The following is a 23,355-nucleotide window of genomic DNA, read 5'->3' as shown; positions in this document are numbered from 1 at the left end:
TTTATTTTTGGCTTCCTTTAAATATTTTAGAAGATTTCATCAGCGAATATTTAGTTTTAAACCCCCAGGAAACCAATCTAAGTAACCAAGAAAAGACTAAAATTCACCCGAGTATGAAATCCTGGAAGGCAAAACATCAAGGAGCAAAAGTAGTGCAGATCAAACCCAACTGTCTTCAGAGCTCAGTGTGATCAGCTACCAAATGTCATGGGCTTCAGAGAGTTAGGGCAGCTCAGTAATAAAAGAAGATGACCTTGAGCACAAGTACCCAACAAAGTTACATAGTAAAACATAAATTGGCTTGTTGGAAAACAACATAACCCCAAAATATCTCAAAGAAGCAGTGTGGATTATTGATTAGGACACTGAAGCAGCAGGCAAGATATCTCAGGTCTAGTCCCAGCTCTCTTACTGAACAGCTGTAGAGCTGTAGGACAACTATTTTTCTTCTCTCAACCCATCTTTCCCCCCATGGAGGTTATTTGGAACATGTGCACACTATGTGATTCAACAACATCTGGCAAATTCTGCTCTGAACTTATGTGGAAATATTTAATGGGGGTGGTTGAAAAAGAAAAAAAAATATTTTATGTAATTACATAATATTTATTATTTAAATTTATACTTATGATGTAATAATTTTCTTTGGCTTCTCACAAAAAAGAAAACTCAAAAATGTTTGATTATTATTCTGTTTCTGGTGACACTAAAAAGTACCAATGTAGGCATGGTCATGCAAAGAAGCAGAATAAAATAAACTTACAAATATTCCTATTTAAAATTAGATCCTATTTGTAGTCAGTGCTATAAGGATTGGTCTGAAATTTTCTGCATTTTTCCAAACATTTTTTTCTTAAAATACAAAGAAAAGAAAAAACTTCATTCAGTTTTGCCATGTTCATGTCTTGTCATGTATCTGGGTTGCCAGAAAAGGAGGCTGTATGCTTTGAAAAAATTATTATACAACATGGAAACAAGGTGACACGTATAGATGATAAGAAAATTCAGAAAACAGAATTTTGAATAAGAATAAAAACTCTCATGCATTGGGGCTTACAAAAAAAAAATTCTTACAAAAAGAATATTAAAGGTGACACATGCATAAGAGTTAGATTATTTCATTGTCATCTAGGATTGGATCACTGCACCTTCCACTGAAAAACTTGTCCATATTCAGAATCTGGCTAAACACTAAATGATATGGGTTCTTGAATTATTACGGTAATCCTGAATTCCTGATATTCCTCATTATTACAGGATACCCCTATGTAGTTGAAGGGTAACCAAGTCATTCATTTAGTAGTTAATTAAAATGTAAGTAAGCGTATAAACCAGGTAGTGATTATGCCACTGAAAGAGACAGTCCATAATCTTTTGTTTCTTTTGTCAATGACAGACACAGCTAGCAGCAATGCGTAAGTGCATTTTAAACTTCTGGTATTTGTCGCTGTTGAATATTGACTTAAAATGAAATTACACAGCAAAAGAGAATTCTGTTGCTTAAAAATTCATGGTTTTATTGTAAATGCTTTCAATGTTGAAAAGCTTGGGAGGATTCTGCAGGGAATCCTCCCAATCAATTTTTGACTTCTACTTGTTGACATGTTAAATTTTTCAGAAATCTGTTGTTTACCCAGGCACACAGGGAGGAAGAGGGGATGTTCACACACCTTGTTAAACTGAGTTCTAATGCTAACTTCTTGTTTGAGAGTCACTAGTACTTGTGTAGGAATTCCAGTACCTATCTTAGTATGTAGATTGGTTACACCAAGAGGAGTTGCTGTTTGAATGAGTCTTGAACATGTCTGTGTATGTGTATCATATGTAAGGTGAAAGGAAGAAGGGAGAAAAATAATACACTTGTAACTATTTGTGAAGTTTTATTATTAATTGATTATTTTTTTAAATCATGATAGCGATTACTATGGTAATCTCACTATTTGTATGTAGCAGTGGTCCATTTGTATGCTAGGAAAGTGAGCCCTGTGCTCCTTCTGCTAACGTTGTATGACACTTTTCAGAACCTACAGCCAAATGTAGCTGCTGTCAGGGTTCCCAGCATCAGTACTACTCATTTATGGGCAAGGTAATTTTTCTTTCCTACTTTTATTTAATGCGATGTTACTGTTTGCGAATGGAACAGTTACTTTTTTTGAGACATGGATGCTGGTAGAATGATCCTTAGAAACAGCTGCCTGACAGAAGTACCGGTTTCTTAGACTAACAAGTACAAGGAAGCTTCCCACCTATGTCTGTAACCTATAAAGCTACTTCAGCTTTGAGTCCCTCCCCAAGATGTTTTACAGGGACAATAGTGATATGTAGATTGTAAGTGTATTTGTTGTTTTCCTCTAATTGTTAATATGTGGCTGCCTAGAATTGAAGCTGAGATAGTTGCATTTAACTTCTACAAATAAGTTGAGTTCAGTTGCATTTAACTCTCACAAATAAAACCAGGAATTAAAATAACCCATGGTTAGTCCATGATCAGAGTTTGGTCATTCTGGAGGACATATATTCTATTTTGCCAATTTATGCATGTCTGCATATATGTATTTAAGCTTGTTTCATAGGTCCTAACCAGAATTTTGGCTTGTAAAGTTCCTCCATAGCAGAGGAAATGCAGTTTGGACTGGCTGGAAGAGCACCCTTTGACCTAAGAGAATAAGTGTGACTCAAAAGAAATCAGTTTTCTAATATCAAATATAGGAATCCTGAAAAATATGCTGTGTTTGGCTGTTGCAGAGGTCTACATTGCTCAAAAGAGCAAAACATTTTTCTTTATCTTGCATGGTCTGTTCAAGGCATGGGAAGAACAGCCTTCTCTGTCTCAGTGAATATATATATCTGTTGCCTACCTACTTTCTGAGCAGTACGTGCTGTCTCACACAAGTACATTCTCTCCCACATGAGCTGTACTTTTCTCCTGCTGTACATGCAAATGGCTATATTGGAGCAGGTTACTCCCGTTAATGTGCATGTTTCAGGAAGGTATGCATCTGCCTCAAGATAGTTGGCGACTACTAGGATTTAGAGTTCTAGAGTTACGGTTTGCCATGAACTAAGCTTAATAAAAGATCATTTATTTATGTAATATACATGACACAAAGTCATATATTACATAAATAAGTAATATATTACATATATGACTATATTACATACAGTCATACATACATGACTTTTAAAAAGCTTTTAAAATATCGTAAATCCTACACACAAAAGCTTAGAATGATTTTCATAAGAAGAATCTGGATATGTGTTTAGGCTCACTTGTTTGAGCCTAACTTTTTATTGTCAACATTTTGTAAACTTCTAAAATTTGTTAGAACCATACTTTAAACATCTAAACAAGCCATTTACCTCTTAAAACTGTATTTTTCCAGTGAGAAATGTGGAAGAATTTTGGAGACGTTTTGTTCCATATTCTTAAGTAGATAAATCCATTATATTGCTGGAAGAGATTGCCAAATTAGCTGGAAAAGAATGCTCCCCAGTTCACATCTATGACTATTAAAAATAAGATATTCGGAATCATACTTGTGGGGTTTTATAACTACTTAGAACAATTTTAAATAAAAATATCACAAATGTATTTGTTTTCCAGTTTAGATATTCCTCTAGAAAAGGCTATTGTGGACTAATGTTTGAGAGGTGAACAGTATCCTCATTCTCCCGCTATCGGTTTGCCTGAGCGCAATGCCTGCTCTGTATTCAGATTCCAAATTGTTACTGGTTTCTTAAGCATTTTGTCATGCGGAAGCCAGGTGCAAACCTTGAGCAATGTGCAAATTAATCTTGTTCACAATCACAGCTAACATGCAACAGCAGAAACATCCGCTGGCAAAAGCAGGTGTTGCAAAATAGTCTAAGGTGTGATTGGTGAGGAAATGAAATGGAAAAAACTAGCTCAAATAGAACAGTTACTTATATGCTAAGAAAAGAGATGGCAAGTGTGTTTGGGTGTATTTTTAACCTCTTGAGCTTTCTAGGAGGATATTATTGACATCAGGTAGAAAGTAAAATTATTGGAGGAAAGAAAAAGAAGCTGTCAAATCCAGAATCTCTAGCTATTAGAAGAGGGAATTTTTTTTTTTAAATCATAGAACAAGAAGAAATAAAGGCACTGAAGCAGAAGGAACTAAGTTATGGTTAAAATAGTAAATAAATGTAGAGTTTAAAAAGTAGAAGGTGTCAGAAATAGTGAGAGAGAAAGAGAGAAGCTATGAAAAATGGCACACAATGAGATGATGTTCTAAAATTATACTTAATACCAAGAGCAAGAGTAAGACAGGCCACAGGCCTGCATGCAGCAGGCCTGAAGGGAAGAATAGAAATGAAGAGGATGCTTAGTTTGAAGATCATGTCTCAGAAGACAGCTATGATTCATGAATAATTTATAACTAGTATTGCCATTTGGAGTCAAACAGATCAAGTTTAGAATGTAAAAAAATTCTATAAAGATTACAGATACCATCTTGAAGTTTCAGTTACCAGCTTTACAGGAATAAAGGTAGAGCTTCTAGGTGTATGTAATCACCCAAGTCCAAATCCTACAAGGTATTTAAATGGATTGCCCTTTTCAAGAGGAGACCTTTGAAGAACTATTTTTCAAATAGACATATTCAGGATAACGTTCACAGCTACTACAAAACAGATTCCCCTGGGAGCATCCATTCCACGTCGCAGTGTGAATACCATCACATTGTACGTTTTCAGGACAGGAAGAGTAACCTCTTAATCTTTTCTTAAAAGTGAGGTTATAACACTGTGAATCCCATGGGTTATGTCTTTTTAAGGCTTTCCTTTTTTAACATTTGAAAATGTTACGTCCTGGAAAGCTTTTAAAAATGAACCGGCAATTCCGGACCTGAATCACTGTGTGGCACACAGAGAAGGATGCATTTGGAGTCCCACAGGACTATGGTGAGGGAACTGTAGATTGAGCTTTACCACGTAGGCTGGAGTGTACCCTACACACCAGTGATGTAATATGAAGTCACTGGAAGCTAGACCTCTGTAAGGTCTCCTACATTGTTTTTTAGAAGTTCAGCTGCTGTGTTTGTAACTCCACAGAGAGATAAGGCTGAAAATGGTGCTAGGCACCAGGGAAGGTTAATATGCCTAAAAGACTCATCTAATGCTTTTTGCATTTATCTTTCTGTGGAGGTTGCTATCATAAAAGACTTAAGGGTTGAGATGATAGATTGACTGTAGAAATGATGCAGTGGTTATTCATATCTTGCAGGTGTATCTTGTTCAAGAGATTCTCTGTGAGACAAAGTCAGTCATGATGTTACCTCAGATGCTGTAAGAGAGAAGGATACTCAAAACTCAAGAGGCAAAGCAATCAAATAGCAAGTGATAACTTCTTACACCCGACAAAACAAAATTTGCTTTGAAGGGGCTCATTAATTTCCTGGAAGGGATGCGAATATGGAAATGCCATCCACTTTTCTTCAAGAAACCAACATTCCCATCAGGCAAATGCAGCAGGCCTCTTCCACGGCACTGTTCCCAGCAGCAGGCCTCCCTTCTGGTTCAGCTCTGCTGGCCCCATTCCCTAGCAAGCACTTTGCCATTTATATGCACATATGGCAGGTGGGAGAGAAAGAGTAGCCAGAGCCAAGAGAGCATTTAAAATACTGCAGTAGAGTGAAAAAGAGAAGTCGGAGGTTTGTTTTTTAGTCATGACTTTCAGTTTTTACCGTGGAAATGACAGCAGTGTTCTCAAATTTCTTCCCAACAGTTACCAGCCAGATGAATTTTAAACATTTTATTATTTCTAGAAGTAGAATAAGTTCAAAAGAAGATGACTGATGGTTGTTTTTGAAAAAGACATGTTTTACTGATGTACTTTCCTCCTTGTTTCTTGATCCTAACAACTCTATGTGAAGACCTTTTAAGCATAGTGAATGTTTGGAAGTATGAACACAGGTGTAAACAAAATTCTCCAAGCAGCTCTCAACATGAAACAATTTATTTGTTTTTTAATTGTATTACCATGAGCTAGCAACCTTGATCTTGGATTAAAATTCCGCTCTCATAGAAATTATATCTAGAAGAGTTTGTAACCCCCAAGTTTGCGTTCCCCAAGCGAATTATAGAATTACAGCTTTGCCATATCAAAAAAAATATTCCTCATTGCCTTTTTTTGAAAGTCCACTTTTTCCTTTAAATTTTTTTTAGCTTGTATTCTAAGTTTTGTGCATGGGTAGTACCTGTGGTACTGCATTCGGATAGGCATGTTAACAATTATCATACATTTATCTTTGATTTTAGCTAGTACAGGTAGAATAAAGCTTCCTCATTTAACTAACTTATCTGAAAAGTAGCCTCTATATCTGAAGAACTTTAGCTTGGGCTGAATTTTCTCATTTTCAGAGGTGCTACAGTCAAATATTACTTTAAGAACTTTTATGTGTAAAATTTTTGTTCTCAGATCTGCTAGAGAATCTTTATACAAAAGTTCAGTATATATTAGAAAATAACTTTTCTTTAATTCCACAAACCAAACCCAAACTGTTTAGCTGAACTGTGCATAAAATGATTGCCATTCTTCAATCTATAAATATTAGGTTGAACACTTCTCAGATTATTTCAGTTGTTACCTGATTTCACTTTAATTCCCAATATTCTCATTGGGATATTTTGGCTCGTAGAGCTTGAGTCCCATCCAGAAATAGGAATTACAATGGCTTGTGAAGTGTAATTAAAAATGAAACAAATAATGAATAGCCCTTTTTTGTAAGCCTCAAAAAGGTACTGTTAAAGCTTTTGTTAAAACTTAGAGAAACATATTGCTTTTTATCCTGTTCCTCTAAAATAAATCAAGGTTATATTACCTCAGGCCCTCCTTGTTTATAATTCTGAAAACATTGATCAATTATAACTATTAAGACAAAAGTTGCAAAGTGTCAAAAAGACAGGTAGGGGGATTTGAGGGATTATATTGTCATATAATGCTACCCTACTGCTTTCCACAACATCAGCCGCTCCATACACTCTTCCTCCCAAGAAAGGTTAAGGCATGAATTTGGTTCTTGTTAGACTCCAGAGAACTGACTTAGAGAACACCTGTGAGGAATGCTTCAGCTCCTGAAAAAGCTTAAATTGGCATTTACACATTCATTAGTTAGTAGGGAATTCTGCCATGAGATGCAAATCTATAAGAAATCAGCCCTTCTGCACACAGAACTATTCCTTTTTCTTACTTAATTCTCCCTAGAGAAAATCTCTTATCACACCAGGGAACAAAAATACGTTTTAAACTTTTAAGGACATGGCACTAGGAATGAGGTGGGCCAGAGAGAAAGAGGTAAGAGGCAGAGATTTTTTTCCTCCCAATGCATCAGCCTCATCAGCACAGCATTATGTTTAGGGGGTATGGTTAATTGTAAAGCTACCTAATGAAAAAGAGGTGGGTGCCAAAGCTGGCAAACTCAGCAGGGGAATTTCTGCTTGTGGTTGCCTTTATATTGACTTGTTTCAGAATGTAACTTGAGCTGTGGTAACTATTGCAAGTATAAAATGATTCACCCTCACGCACAGAATAGCCACTACCACATCTAATGACATGCCAGCTGGGTTATCCTAGATCAGCTGACTGGTAGGAAGTTCAACACCAACAGTCTTAGTCATTACAAAGCCCTGAAATAATGCTACCGCGACCAATGGAACTGTGTTCTAACACAAATTGCCATACTCTCTGTGGGAGGATACTGGGGTACCTTTCCTCCCTGGGGCACTGGTGGGATTTGCTCTTGGCACATAAAATGAACCAGTTCATGAGTTCAGAGAAATGTCATGTTTCCATATTCCAGTATTCCGAGGGTTGATCTTCTCCTCTTTCACTTTTCTTCTCTGATTTATAGAGCCATAATGGGTTTTTAATATTTGCACTATTCACTAGTAACTAATTCTCCCAGTGAAATTCTTTGCTTTTCTTGTCAACACAGATACAGTGTCTATCTCAGAACTGAAGGACATCACGGATTTCCTATACCTATACTTGAAAGTGTACTTCTTTTTTTCTGCAGTATTGCTAAATCTAGTCATACAGTTTTTGACAATTATTATTTTTAATAAGTAATAATAGCAAAAAGAAAAGTAATTTCTTTATATTCAATAATATTCTTGCTTTTCCCAGCATTACAACAAATGGAGAGAGTTATTCAAGAACTCTTATTTCATAGATCAAATCCTTAGCACTAGAGCAAACATAGCCAGAGTGACAGCATGCTGTCATGAATTGCCCTGGTTATTGCTGTTGCACTTGTACAACCAAAGTTAAGATATGCAGTTCCAAGAAATTGCTGTTTCACTTTATGATTTTGTAACTGAATCAATCTAATAGCTCTTTTTCAGACCAGTAGTTTGCTACAGTGATATAAGAAAGGAAATTTCAGTGAACAAGCATGGTAGGAAGTATTCAAACTTGTTTTATTTTAAGTAAATGTTACTGGATAACAGCAGAAAATAATCTAAGAAATCACTACCAGTTCTTTATTGACTGCATATTTTTGTATTTTGCATAACTAGAGAAATGATGTTAAGGTCAGATAGTTTTTGCTATCTGTAATTTGAATGGACAGGGTGTGTACTCATTTTAGGGCTTTTGGAGGGGGGCAAGGGAAGAGAGTTGTTTGGTTGTTTTTTTTTTTAACCTATACACTCACAGAACAGAAACAACCTTGTATGACTGTTACCTACACAGTACGACTCTACTTCGTCTTCAAACTCATATTCTCAAGATTAAAAGCGAAGAAATTGAGCTACAATCAATAAGAACACGTTATTTGCGATAATCGAGATTTTTGATAATTTTCTCAATTCTTAGAACTATATACAAGAGAGAACAAATAGCAATTTGCTGACTAGTTTCATGATCATTTCTAGTCCCTAGCATTAAGACACATGAAGGGTGTTGTGGTACTTTATGCATTAAATCTTGAAAAATATTTTAAAATTCTCCTATGTAGGGCATGATACAAGACAGTATTATTACATAAATTTTATCCTGCAGCTCTTTAGCCTTAATTATGCAGTCTTCTTGAGAGTAGCAAAGAACTTGCTTAATAGACTGTATCACTTTTTGAGATAAGTGGCATATTTATAGCTTTTATAATGTACATCAAAATGAGGACAATTATGCCTTGTTTAAAAAGCCTATGCTAAAACACACTCTATTTACAATTAAGAATCTGTTTTAACAATAAAAATTGAGGGAGTTAATGTTTGTGAAACATAAAATGTTAATGACAAATATTTGAACATTACTACCAAGCTTAATATTATGCTACTCTATTCCTCTGTGAGAATGTGTTGTCAACATTATAGGGTGGTTTTATGGAATTGTAGATAACACATATCTAAAAATTTAAGTAGAAAATTGTATAATCTCAATGTATTGCAGGAGTTTTAGAAATTTGTGCATACTGCACACATTTTCATTTAATGCCCTGGTCTATTTTCTTTTTGTTTCTCCTGTTTTATTTGATACAAAAATTAAAAATCAAAGCTCTCTGGGAAGGTCTGTTTAAACTTAGTGGTGTTAAATTAGTTTCATTTGCTTTTTACATGGGATATTTGCTGGATTATTATTAGCTCCCATCAATGCCACCTGACTTGCATACTCTTGTTATGCAGACTTGTATGTCTTACTTCCACTGAGCCTTTCAATTCTATCTATTCAAATACAGTGACAACCTCCCCCAACAACACAGCATCTTAGATAAGTAGGTTACTAAAAATGCTATGTAATGACATGAGATTGAGAAGCTAGAAATTGCACTTGCAAACTGAAGGGATTTAGCTGTGTGAGAACAGCCTTAGAGGCATATGCTTATTATTTAGGACATATATGTGCCCCAAGCAAATCCAAATGAACTATCCCTACACTATACACATCATCAACGTTAAGCTGTCACCACCTTCAAACATCCTTAACAAATATGTTTTTCTCCACTGAAACAGCAGGAAGATGATGATTAAGGTAAGACCAGTGGAAAAAATGTGAAAGAAATTATCTTAAAATCATTGTACTACAGACACATTTTTTGAACACAGAAAGGGTCTAGAAGTGAAACATCAATGAGGAAATCCACCATCAGTGCTGTGCTGATCAATTTACAGGTCCTTGGGACTCTACAGCTGAAAGGCTGAAGTGCTCAGGAACCCTCCAATTTATCATAGGATTGCTTGAAGTTTAATTATTTAAACAGCACAATAAAACATTTATTTATTTAAATCAATAATTTAAACATACTTATTCACTATGAAAAAAACTTCTAAAAAAATGCTTAATATTCAGAGTTACTTTAATGGTAAAATAATTGTGAATATACATTGTTCTTTAACTGTTAAGCCATTGTGTCTAATCCTTTTGAACCAAAGATTTCTCACCAGAATTCGTTATAATTAGATCTAGCTCCAGTTGCAAAGATTGGAATTACAGTAATTTTCTCTTATGATATTGCAACAGTTTCTGTGCAAGTCAATCAGTGGATGGGGTATGATGATTTCATTACCAAATAGGAATTAAAAAAGGGAGTTGGGATGTTAATATGCTTAGTGTCTCAAAGAGTCATCAGCACTTATGAAAACATATTCATAGGGGCATTACAGGCATCACAAAAAATTTGTATGTTTAGTTATTTACAGGAAAGGCTTTAAGACATAGACTCATTCTGTTAATTTGCTGATTTTATCATACAATTAAAACCATTCAAAATTATGTTTTTAGTTTCTTTTTAAATAATTTAAATTTCCTAAAAGATCTAATTATTTTCTTGCTATTAAATGAACAAATAATTATTTCTTAAAGCCACTGTTTTGTTATATCCACAAGACTATATTTATTACAAAACCAATCTTGCCTTTAACAGCTGTGCTTTTGCAATTACCCTGCATTAGGTTCAGTGGAAATGCTTGTAAGATTCCACATTATCCCTTATTCTCTGGTTATTTGTATATTAATCCTTTTTATCCTTAAATGACCTTTCTAAAGCTCAGTTTAAACTGTAGCAAGCTGTGCTTTCAGATATGGCAAACCTTCAGAAAGACAAACTCAGAAAAATAAACTTGACCCTCAAGAGTCTTTGTTCAATTGGGAAGTCATACTGGGGTGGGTTGAAAGAGGTTTCAGGCCCCAGCACACCTTTTCTTCCGGGACAGTCATGATTTTACTTTGCTGGGGTGACTCAGTTAACATCGAGTCTAGGAAAAACTGAGAGTAAAAAAGGGCTGAATTACTGTCATTGGAATTTTAAGAAAACCTTTAACCCCTCTCAAAAGGTAGAAAATAATCATTAAAGAGCCTTTCAACTCTTTATATGATTAGTTAGAAGCAGCTGAACTTGAATGACTAAACCTGAAGCTATGCAGATGCGAACCTGAACAGAAAAGTCAGATTCTTTCAATCTGTAAGAATTTTAAACATATTGATTCCAGAAGAATAGTGGGGCTTTTTCCTGCCCATTAAACCATGAAGATCTAGCCCGTCATTGTGAAAGAGATAGCAAAGTTAAGGAGTCTTTGGATGCTTTTTTGCATTAAGACCAAAGCGGTGATGGCCCTTCAATCCTCAGACACAGCTCCCTTGCTATTGCCATGGCTTGGCAGTTCTCACTGCTTACCATCAAGCTCTTTCCATGGAGTCTTTCAGCAGCTAACAGCATTATGGAAACGTATTTCACATGGGTGCAACTACACTTGCCACACAAACTGGAAAGATCCTTTTTATTGTGGTCATAACTGAGCGTGGAACAGAAAAACAGGCCAAAACTAGCTATTAATTATATGTATTACTTGGATCCACAGGTTTTCTTGTTGGATATGTAATTTGTGTTAAATTCCCTGCTCCTTAGCCTATACTGTTAAGGTGGCATGGATTTTCCTATTGCTCTGCTGTCACAGGAATGGCTCCATAGTAATTTCAAAAACAGCTACAGACTAGATGATGAACAGAGAGGTATTTGGATGAATAAAGAAAGTGGGAAGGCAACTGTGCAGATTGTCACAGGTCTCTTGGGATGCTGCCAAGGGCTGAAGCAGTGAGTACAGAAGAGACCCAAATGCAGTTGACTCAAGTCCTTCCCAGCCATTTCAGGAGAGGCCTCTGTCCCTCTTGTCTGCAAATCATTGTCCAGTTTCTCAGGAAGCTTTCAGCTTAACCCTGTCGTCTTGTCTGCCTTGCAGGGTTTATAGAAGGATAAATGGTTCGAAGGTGTTCTGATTTTGCCATTCTGAAAAAGTGCATGTCTACATAGATCTTGGATGTCTGCATGACAGGGAGGAACCAAAAAGCCTGCTTACTGAAGTAGTTCATTTATGCAATCATGTGAATTCATATATAAATCCTCATTTGCCGCACAATTAACCAACTTGGATGACAGCGTGTGGAGTATACAACAGGTATGGGAGGGAGGGAATTGCACTACATCTTTCCTCTTTGAAGACTTGATCCTGAAACATAGACTAATTATTTTCAATGAACAAACTTTTCAACAGTTATAACTTCAGCAAACATTTATTAATTGCTATGGTTTGGTGAATGACTGAACAGATATGGGTATCTGGATTATTTGAGATACGTTTGTTATTTGTATTCAATAAATGTTTGTTATTTATTATCCTTCAAAAAATATGCAGGAGTACTTACCTTAGACTGATTTTGTTCCCTGACAGCAACATCAAACTGTTGTAAGCTACCACCATAACAAAAATCCTCCTCCAGCTCACAAAATTGTCTGTAACCCTTTGTAATGGTGGTATTTGAAAGTTAAATAACTCAACTCCTCCTGTATTTTCTTTCAAATAATGGTATGTTGGGTACAGTATTGTTAAACAGTGGTTCATGTGAGTTTAAAATGAGGGAGAGTTTACATGAAAAGAAAAAAAGAATAATTTATAAGTAAAAATATTCCCTGGTGCTCTCTTTCTGGACAGTTGACAAGAATATTTATATTAGGAGTAAAATCTAAAGGTATAGTTATTAAGATATCTTAGAGTTACCTTAAGGATATTAGCTTAGACCTGAGTATTTCCTTTGAAGCAACAACGTAAAAATAGGCCTTTCAGTCCATTGTGTCTGCCTACTGCTTTAAATGTTTCACTGTCCTACAGAGACAGTATTCTTTTAGCACGTATATTTAAGGTAATAATTTAATATAGCTTTTCCAAAAACAAGGATATTGAGATAAATACCCTCCTAAACTATAAAGAGAACAATAAAGATACACAGAACAATTGAATTGTAAGCTGGGTTTTCTGACTTAAAGGTTATGCCATTATTTGCTGCTCTGCTAAGTAGATGCAAAGTATGTTTAAATTCTGCCAAAAGCAAAATGCAGGTACTAGTGTCTTGTACCTATTCACTAGATCAAAATCTTCAGACAGGGAATGTTTTCAATTCTCAGAGGGATCTCCCTGACAGTGCCATATGCTATAACCAATGCATACTAGAAGCTAGAGCTGTGTATGGGGCTGTAAGGGATTTCTAGGCACAGCAGCAATCCACCTATGGCCATTTTTTAATGTCAGGCCTATTTCCCAATACAGATCTTCAAATATGATATGTACCTGTCATATCATATTTTGACTTAATAAAGAAGCTTAGGGAGAAGACTCCTGTTTTTCTTGAGCATTATGAAACCTCTGAGGACTGCATGCCTGCCAATAGTTCAATTCATTATGATACCACATTAAAATAAAGTGTAAAAATCTGCAAATACATTCTCTTCCACAAAATAATAGTCTTGACCACATTTTCCTAATAAAACAGAAATCAGATCCAGACCTATTTATGTGGCTTAATAGATGTATAGCAAGATAAATATTTCATTACCAATTTGACACTGTTTATCAATTATGATCAATACACTGTCTCTGCTGCACAGCTCTCATTAGCCCTGCAAAACACAGAACAGGAAGAAAATAGAAAGGAATTTACAGATATTGCCTCACCAATGTCGTGGATCCTGTGCAGCTTGTGGAATTGCTATTTATTGATTAGTCTTGTAATGTGTTTGTATCTAATTAAAAATTCAGGACAGGCTCTGTGAAAAAGCAATAGGCAATGTCTGGTCTAAAAAAGGAACTACCCAGTCACAGAAATGAACTAGGAATACCAGAAGCTCCATCTGTCCTGAATAATTGCACATTCACAAACTGTTTTGCATAGTGTATAGTATTTTGTACATTCAAAAACACTGGAACAGTGAGTAGAAATGCAGTTTGTCTCATAATTTTATGAAATTCATAGCAACGTATTGATTGAAAGAATTTCAAGATATAAACTAGTTCTTTCCTCCTGGTCTGAGGTATGATTTCATAAAACTTCTGATTTTAGGGTTTCTACAATCTTCCTAAATAGTATGTGCCAGTATTGATTTTTATGGTTTAAAAACAATATGTTTGTTTTACTTTTACTTCTTTGATCACCAATTATATTTTCTTCCAGACTAGTTCCATACTTCCAAATATTTCCATAGGTAATGTTTTCTAAACCCTTTACTTGTTATACTCTCCTGTATTTCCCTGTCTTTCTTAAAATGTTGCACTTAAAAGTGAGGGGGTTTTTTAATTGAGCAGAATGAAGCAACCATTTGACATCAGTTTGTCACAGAGTAGAACAGTGAATATTTCTCCCAAGTTTACACACAACATCAGTAATGCATCCCAGAAAAGGTGTGTTTTTGCAACAGCATCACATTCTCTATCCTTCTGTTTTTGTGGACTAATACAGCCCCACGAATTTTTTTACACAACTACTGGTCTTTTTATATTTCTGCATTTGATTATTTCTTTCCTACAATCTTCCACTCTTTATTTAAAGTAACTAATTACAAATTTTGGAATTTTCCTGTTTTCCCATTCCCAAAGTGCAACATGTCCCTGTTAGGTGTCATCTACTTGGCATTATATTTTGCAGATCTTATACTTTTGTATCACTTGTTGCATTGCAGTAACAATCATAAAAATGAAAGCTTAACTTTCTTGCTGGTCAAATCTGAGTTGAGAAGGTTCTCTAGAAAAACTTCTTTGAAGTCCCTCCCACGTAATGGACACCTTTTGTTCTGTAATGTGATTCTAGCTAAGCTCTATAATATTTTCATTTTGACATCCAAAAAGTGAAGATCAGCAGCATTTACTGATACGATTCACAAGTGGTGGACTTGCTGGACTATTTTCTTACCTAATTTGTTTCTTATTTTTAATCCACAGTGAGTATAAAAGGTCAGAAATTAGATGTAGAATAGTTTTTAAAGCAAAAAAGAACAACTGACATTCATTTGAATTAAATGTATTATGCAATACTAAATGAGAATATGGAGGATGGAAAAGTATGTCCTGTGCTAGAGCAGTCATTTTTGGTTTGCTTCTCTTTATCATTGCTGCTTATTGTATGATAAAACTCTTTTTCTTTTTATGCTGTGTCCGCTTTCTGCCACATTTGCCAGCTAGTTTTACATTTGTCCCATGTGTAGACCATATGTCTAATAAATCACACACCCTTAAATAACTAAAGACATTGTAAGTATAGCATGAACTCTGAACACGTCAGTAAAGCAACTGGCTTTACTATACAACTTCAGCATTAGGTTTAAAGTAGGATTTTGTAAATCTGATGCTTTCTTTGTAAGGACTACTCATGGCGGTGCACATCCAAATTTCAGAAGTTGGTGAATTTTTATTCTCCCGACCTTTCCGTTAGTTCATCCCTTTTATATTGGAGAATCTCACTACCATTCAGTGTATTGGGGGCTTACACAGTGAGCAAAAAGTCACACAGGAGAAATGGTAGTTTCTTAATAAATGACCGAGATGGGCACTGTTTGAGCGTTTATTATGGACATACTTCAATAATACAATAAATCTTAAACCCACCTCAGTTTATAAGTGTGAGGTCAACTGTAGTAGTTTATATAACTCAGATGATATTATGTCTTAACATGCGCTTTATTGCAAATAACCTGAACTAAACCACTGCTGTTTACACAGCATAGGTTGTAGTGGAAAAGCAAAAAATATATACAGGTCATACATTATTAAATGTACAGACTATTTAGTAATTTTAATGAAATGTTCATAGGGCAGGAGGTTGAGAGTTAACTTTTCTTAACAGTCTGTGCTATTAATGGACAGTGGATTCCATTAGCTAAGTCATTTCTTATTGCTTGGTCTGTGACTTTCGAAGAAAATTAGAGTGACATGTGAATGTTCAGTTTGGAGAGAAACAAGCTGATAATTCAGGATGACTCACTTCAGATAAGAGAAAGAGACAGGATGGTTTGTAATATTCCAGTTGTTTTTTTTCTGCTGTTATCAGGATTTGCTAACTGATCAGGGACAGAATTCCGACATTTGGCCCTTTCAGTTAATCTTATATTTCTGCAGCGCATGCAAAGGAAGAATAGCAGACAAATGTAGTCACTTCAGCAAGTCCGTCAGGTCTTATGAAGCTTATGCTGAAACAATCTTTGTCCTTCTCTGCCCATAATTCAGCCCAGATCTCAAATGTTCAGCTATGACATGACAGAAGGAGAGGTAACGGAGTTTGTAATGACCAAGTCTCAGCCATCCTTTCCCATTCTCTTCTCTGCTCCAGTCACCAAGCCAGCATAGCCCTTAAGGACTAGAATGTGTTAATCACTGGGAGGCATGAAGCTGGAAACAAGAGTTTGTTCTGAAATAGAGTAAATGCGGATATGGAAAATTTACTCCAGTTTCAAATGCCTTAACACTACTGCCAGGCTCTTTCTGTTCTATAACTGTTCAATCTCATATTCTTTAATTACACCTTCTTGTGTTCAGGTTTCTCTGGTTTCTGTTGTCATATGAATTTAGTTTTGGGGAAGAGTTCTTGGAAGTATAGTATAGTCCTCTTTCCAATGTCTCGTTAAACTTTCCATTGCCGCCTCCACTGTACCTCAGCTCATATCTCCACCAAAGCATTGGCAGTGGTACTGTCATTAGTTAGTATCTAAATTCTATTATATGCAGCACTGCATTTGGTTGCATGAAGTCTCAAGACTTATTTTGGCTGTATGGGCATTCAAACATTTAACTTGTGTACTCAGGCTGCACATGGGTTGCTAATAAATCTATAAGCTTGAAATATTTTTCTTTTCAGGAAACTCTATTGAAAATATGTGCATGTAAGAGAGTAATTCTAGGTAGAGTATGGGTCTGGTTGAGGAATATTGGACTTAATGCAGTTCCCAGCATGCTAATAAGGCACTTAGGTAAGCAATGAACACTCTTTAGGCTCTGCCAGCTTTAGCAAAATATTTGTAGGAGATAGACCAGAGTAATGATGATCCCTATTTTGTTGGCGGTTTTTTCCACCTTCTAATTATTTAGATACTGCACCTAGATCAAAATCAAATCTAATTTTCCTGCATATCTGTGGTCATAAAAACAAGAGGAACAAGGAAAATCAAACATAAGATAACTGCAGCAGAAGAAATATATACACAGGACATTTTTCCAAGTTTTTATACTCAGCAGGTCTTTGAAAGCAGCTCAGCAGGCTGAGTAGCTTTCACAAGCATTTCTTCTTAGGAATCAAGTGATGACTAGAGTGACTCTTCGCTGCTTTAAAGTGCATGCTAGCTGCTAATTACTTTTTTAAAAAGCAAATTAAAAGGTGTCATCCTATTAAAAACTACTGATGCAATATTATGGTAGTACAAGCTTGAATGGCTATCTCCTGGGAAAAAAAAAAAGGTTTTCTTTGCATGGGAAAGTATCTTTTTGCTTTCTGCATTTTATTGTTTGTTTCCCAGTATGTGCTTTCTTCACATTAGCAGGACGTTAGAGAGTGCTTTTGATTCACCAGTGCAAGATGCATTGAATCAGTGGACCTGAAGCTTATAGCACGTTCAGATTTTATTACTTTCTATTTCTAGACAAAAAAAAAGTTTATTAGAGAATAGCTCAAACAGAAAAGGAAAGAAAAAGAGCAAATAAAAGAAACTCAAGGATGAAATAAAGTTAGTTTTCAACATGGGGAGGATGAGACCTTAGACCACACTTGGGTACACCGCTGCCTTTTGTGCTTTGCCTGTTGCAGGGGCAGTCTGAGGTGAGATGTATTCCTCTTTATATTTTTGCTTTGAGAGCAATTCCACCATGTCATGTGTAATGGTGGTTATTAGCAGCTATGGCTTGCACACACACTGCTCTCTTGTCCTCTTTTGCACCTTTATTTTTATTTTCCTGGGAAAATGAGAAAGGTCAAATGCTTTCTTGAATAGCTGACTAAATATTTTCCTCAGCTAAAATGGCAGAAGATGCCATAAGGCAAATGTGGTTACAGCTGGGAGGCTTCATTCCATTTTTGCTCTGCTCATAAGACTAAACATGTCATTGTTGCTTAATGTCCAGTGATTCAGGAGTTGGAACTTGAATTAATTCTCAACATCTTTCTTTGCACTCCAGTGTAATGCACAGCAGGCTCCTCTCAACTCTAGTGTAACTCACTCTCCTTTTGAATATAACAGCAATGCTGACCTTTTAGAAATAAAATGGATGGGGATACTTCTGAAGTCAGAATTGACACAGATGTCTGAATTGAAATCAATGTATTTGGCAGAACTATAAAATGAGGTAAAAATCAAAAGCAACCTGAAAAGGAAAACTGCTTTCATTTCACTGTTCTTTTTGAAAGAAATCAAAGATAAGGAATATCATGCATGTACAAGACTATTAATATGCAATTCCTCTTTACATCCTTTCTCATATTCACTGATTTTCTTTCCACTGAGAAATAAAACAATATATATGTCTAGAAGACTATTTTCCAGCTTGGTTAGTAGGGTTAAAATTGCTGTTTTTATTAAATGATGAGTACTTCCTCATTCATAATTTTAAATTCCATTACTTGTTTCCAAGGAGATAAAAATATACAGGAAAATCATCTGAGACTCTGATTTGTAAGGCAGGTCTCTTCAATGAGAGTTGAATGTGTCCTGTTTTAAGGAACAAAATAAACTTGGAGCTGCTGTAGTAAAGAGGTTGGGACTTCAAATTTCATTTCTGTGGAGACCTACTTTCTGCTTCTGGAAGTTGGAAGGGGATTGGGAAATACTCAAATCAGTATCAGATTATCATTTAGTGGTTCAGCTGTGCTATTTTCTACACTGAAGCAGGATAGGAAGTTCCCTCGCCCACCCACCCCTTGTAGTAATGGCTTTCTCCTGACAGTTCTAGATATTTCTTGGAGGATAAGAATGGACAGTAGACAACAACTTATTTTTCGTCCTGTGAGGAGTTCTTCAGAAATAGTAAAGCCTGGATGGTTCCATAGGTATTTAAAAGCCTGTAATTGTTTAGTGAAGTGCCAATGCTAAGTTCTAAACAGATCTTTCTTTTTTTCTTTCTGTTAATAAAATCCTAAATGAATCTGAAGGCAAACAGATCATTTGTCTTACCTGAAGTAGTCTTCACCACCTCAGTTGTATTTCTTAATCCTGTAAAGGAGAACTGGTAAAGCCTCCAGGACCTCGTGTCCCCCACCTCCACTGAGCTGCGCTTCCATTGGTAAATGATCTCTTCTCTTGGGTAGCCATCTTATTGCAATGGAAAATACAGAATGCTTTGTTTCATAGTCATTGCTAGGATTTTAGTGTACTTTGGGGAGTAAAAATACTATTTTCTATTTCTGGAAAAAACTGGAGGAGCATATTGCAAGTACATTATAGATATGTTTTTTCTCAAGTTACTTAGTAGTGCCTTTTACTTAATGTCACATTTGATTTTATTTATTATAAATTAAAATAGTACTTGAGATAAATTTTTCAAAAATTAGTTTTCTACTTTTGTGGACCCAGTAGGATGCAATTTTGCTCATCCTTCAATTATGGCCAAGAAGTCTGCAGCTGGACCAGGAATTCACAATTTGACCTGACTACAAAATGTCAAAATCTTGTCTCCAACTATTGCAATAGTAAAACATCCATGTGCAGAGAGAAAGTATCAGGCCATGAGACTTTGATGCTGAAAGTAAACACTTCTACTGTTATGCTAAGATATAAGCATAAATCAATCACATAGGTCCCAGAAATTGTATCATTTTTATATAGCATACCTCAGTTATATTTGTGAACATATATGATCCGCGTACTTGAAAATAAGGTCAAAATAAAACTGAAAACCACAGGACTATGTCTAGTTAAGTACATAAATATACATTTATAATAAGTGATTCAGTGTGGGTCAGAAAAGGGATATTTCTAAGCATGTTACTTACAGCTTGAAAATTCCAGGGGACAGGAATGGGCATCCATTGGGAAGTTGTGTAACTGTAGCTGACACTCAGCATCAATTGTCAGCCTGAGGAGAAAGAGATCAGGATATACAGAATGCATTTGAGAAGTTTGTCCTGAAAGCTACATCATAGCAAGCAAAATGAGATTCTTACTAATATGGAACCTGACTGTGAAATATGCAAATATATTATATATATAAAAAGCAAAAGTAAACTATTGATATATATGTATTAATTTGGATATTCCAAGCATAGGAAGACATCATGGTTACTGATAAGCAGTGTTTCTTTTTTGGTTACATAGGCCCTGATCATCTACTTTCTGGACTGTGTAATAGAATAAGTTATTAACGTTCTGTTCCTATGCATCTGAAATGGCAGAGTTACTCACGATTGGCAAATCCGTAAGTACATATACAGGTCATCTCATGAGCAGTGACAAATCTCTGTGTCACAACATGCCATAATGCACTAGGGAAATGTATTTTATGTGACAAAAATTCTATTTCAGAAATGATGGATGGGAGTCCAAATTTAGGCATCCTGCATCCACGACAGCCATCTAGACTACCTTCATAGCTAGTGGAAAGGCGCTGTGAGGATATACTTCATTTCATTCCAAAATAAGTCATTTAAATTTAATCAGAACAAGAATGTACTGAAAGGTGTTTCTCCCCACTGAATATCAGGAGAGTCGCCGTGATAGCTCAGGTGGTGTAGGTTCTATAGATCAGATAGAGGCACATACTTCTAGAAATCCAAAATTAGATGAGAGCTATCCCCTGATATACCTACTAAAAACTCTACCATTTTTCATTCAGTCCCTTAATTGTTGCTAGCCTATACATAGCCCCAGCCCTGCCAGAAGCTGCATGATACTTGAACTTTGGAAAGGAGGGAGGAGGTGGAGTGAGAGAGGGGAAAAGGAAAAGGAGGGAAAAAAAAAAAAAGAGCAGAGTGATGTTTATTTGTTTCATGAGTCTCTAGGAAAACCGTAGTTTTCTGGTCTTTGCTGATTCCTGGGTGTCCAAGTGAGCAACCCTGTGAACTGGGTTTGTCTCCTGGCTCCTGCATGTAGGTGCTGGATGCAAATGACTCTGTGTCTCATACTGTGCGATGCAGAGGGATGCTGTGATCACTAGCCACCAAGTTAATGAAGTCAAAAGGAAACTTTTCTGCATTTAGCAACAAATCTAATTTCCTTTGAAATTAAGGGGAGCTCTCTTTGTGACACAGAAAAAGAGCTGATTCTGTGTGCTAACATTATTGCCCTTTCTTTCTCTTCTCATTTCCATCATCTTCAGTTTCATTTCAAAATAATCATAATATGGATCAAAAAAATTAAGTTCTTTCTTCGATATTGCCTTTTCGCTGGTGAATATATGTAAAACTCTTTGAATTTGGGATAGGCTCAGATTTACTGCTGGTTTTTATTTCTTTTCTCTTGTGGAATTTAGTAGATTTCATTCCCCAGTACAAAACACAGTCCAAGCTTTGAATGTCTCCAAGCATGTGGTTTTCTGGGCAAACTGTTTCACTGTTTGACCATTCTCACAGTAAAAAAGTTCCTTCTTATGTTTAAACAGAATTTCCTGTACTTCGGTTTGTGCCCATTGCCTCCTGTCTTATCACTGGATACCACTGAGAAGATTGTCTTTGCTCTCTTTACTCCTTCCATCCCCTGTCTTCTTTACTCCCACCCACATTACACACATTGCTAAGATCCCCCAAGCATTCTTTACTCTAGGCTGAAGAGTCCCAGCTTCCTCAGCATCTCCCTGCACATCAGATGCTCCCAGCCCTTCAGCATCTTAGTGGGTCTTCACTGCGCTTGCTACAGTAAGCTCATATCCCTCTTGTACTGGGGAGCCTAGCAGTGGACCCAGCATGCCAGACGTGTCTCATGAAGGGCAAAGGAGAAGGATCATCTCCATCGACCTGCTGGCAATGGCCTTCATAATGCAGTCCAGGATGCTGTTTGCCTTTGCTTCAAGGGCACTTTGCGGGCTCGTTGGTGAACATCCACCAGAATCCCCAGGTCTTTTCCTACAAGATGCTTTCCAGCTGGTCAGTCCCCACCCTGTGCTGCTGCATTAGGGTTATTCTTCCCCTGGTTCAGGACGGCATTTTTCTTTGTTGAACTCCATGAGATTCCTGTTGGCTGATTTCTCCAGCATGTTGCAGTCCCTCTGAGTGGTAGCACAACCCTACGATATACCAATCACTCCTCCCAGTTTTGTATTATCTGCAGACATGCTGAGGGTGCGCTCTGTCCCATTGTCCAGGTCATTAATGAAGATGTGTATTGGCCTAGTACAAAACTGGGGAGTACCCCACTAGTGACTGCTTTCCAGTTGGCCTTCATGCCACTGATCCCAACCCTTTGAGCCTGGCAGTTCAGGCATATTCAATCTACTTCAGTGTCCACTTATTTAGCCCATACCTGATCCTCCTCCACTAAAGGTAAGTCATCTTTTCTTTACTTTCCTACTGGTCTCAGGGACCTGGGATTGCTGAAGGCAGGGTTTTACTAGCAAAGACTGAGGCAAAGACGACATTGTGTATCTTGGCCTTTTCGGTGTCCTTTGTGACAAGGTCCCCATTCCCATTCAGCAGTGAGCCCACATTTTCCCTCGTCTTCCTTTTGCTGGGGATATATTTATAGAAATCCTTCTTGCTTTCATGTCCTTAGTCAGATTCCACTCCAGATGAACTTTGGCTTTTCTACCCTGTCCCTGAGTGCTTGGACAGCATCTCTGTATTTCTCCTAGGTCACCTGTCCCTGCTTCCACCTCTAGTACATTTTCTTTTCACATTTGAGTTTTGTCAGGAGCTTTATGTTGATCTGTGCAGACTGCCTGCTAACTTTGCTTAATTTCCTGCTGGTCAGGACTGACTGTTCTTAAGCTTGGAGGGAGGTGATTGAGAAAATCAGCCAGCTCTTCTGGAGCCCTCTTCTCTTCAGGACAGAATCCCACATCTATGTTGATACTATCACATTTCAATTCAGGATTAATCCATGTTGAATCCTTACTGGTGCTTGCTGTGACTCACTAGAACAACTAGGTATACATTAATAACAGATA

General features: G+C 36.5%; 1 protein-coding gene across 7 annotated transcripts in view; it reads right to left on the bottom strand.

The window, feature by feature from the left end:
• The window catches only part of GABRG2 (gamma-aminobutyric acid type A receptor subunit gamma2), a 68,972-nt gene that overhangs the window by 18,126 nt on the left and 27,491 nt on the right, over positions 1-23,355 (bottom strand). For all 7 annotated transcript variants that reach the window (XM_059825653.1, XM_059825654.1, XM_059825655.1 and 4 more), the window contains 2 exons: positions 20,252-20,334; positions 19,434-19,571 (listed from right to left, as the gene is read on the bottom strand). In XM_059825653.1, the coding sequence (XP_059681636.1) occupies positions 19,434-19,571; positions 20,252-20,334 (221 nt within the window). The remainder of the gene's footprint in view (positions 1-19,433; positions 19,572-20,251; positions 20,335-23,355) is intronic.

Source organism: Gavia stellata, chromosome 16 (assembly GCF_030936135.1).
Source record: "Gavia stellata isolate bGavSte3 chromosome 16, bGavSte3.hap2, whole genome shotgun sequence".
In the NCBI taxonomy this organism is placed as follows: Eukaryota; Metazoa; Chordata; class Aves; order Gaviiformes; family Gaviidae; genus Gavia; species Gavia stellata.
The sequence above is the reverse complement of the archived record's forward strand: the minus strand, read 5'-3'. Positions and strand labels throughout refer to the sequence as shown.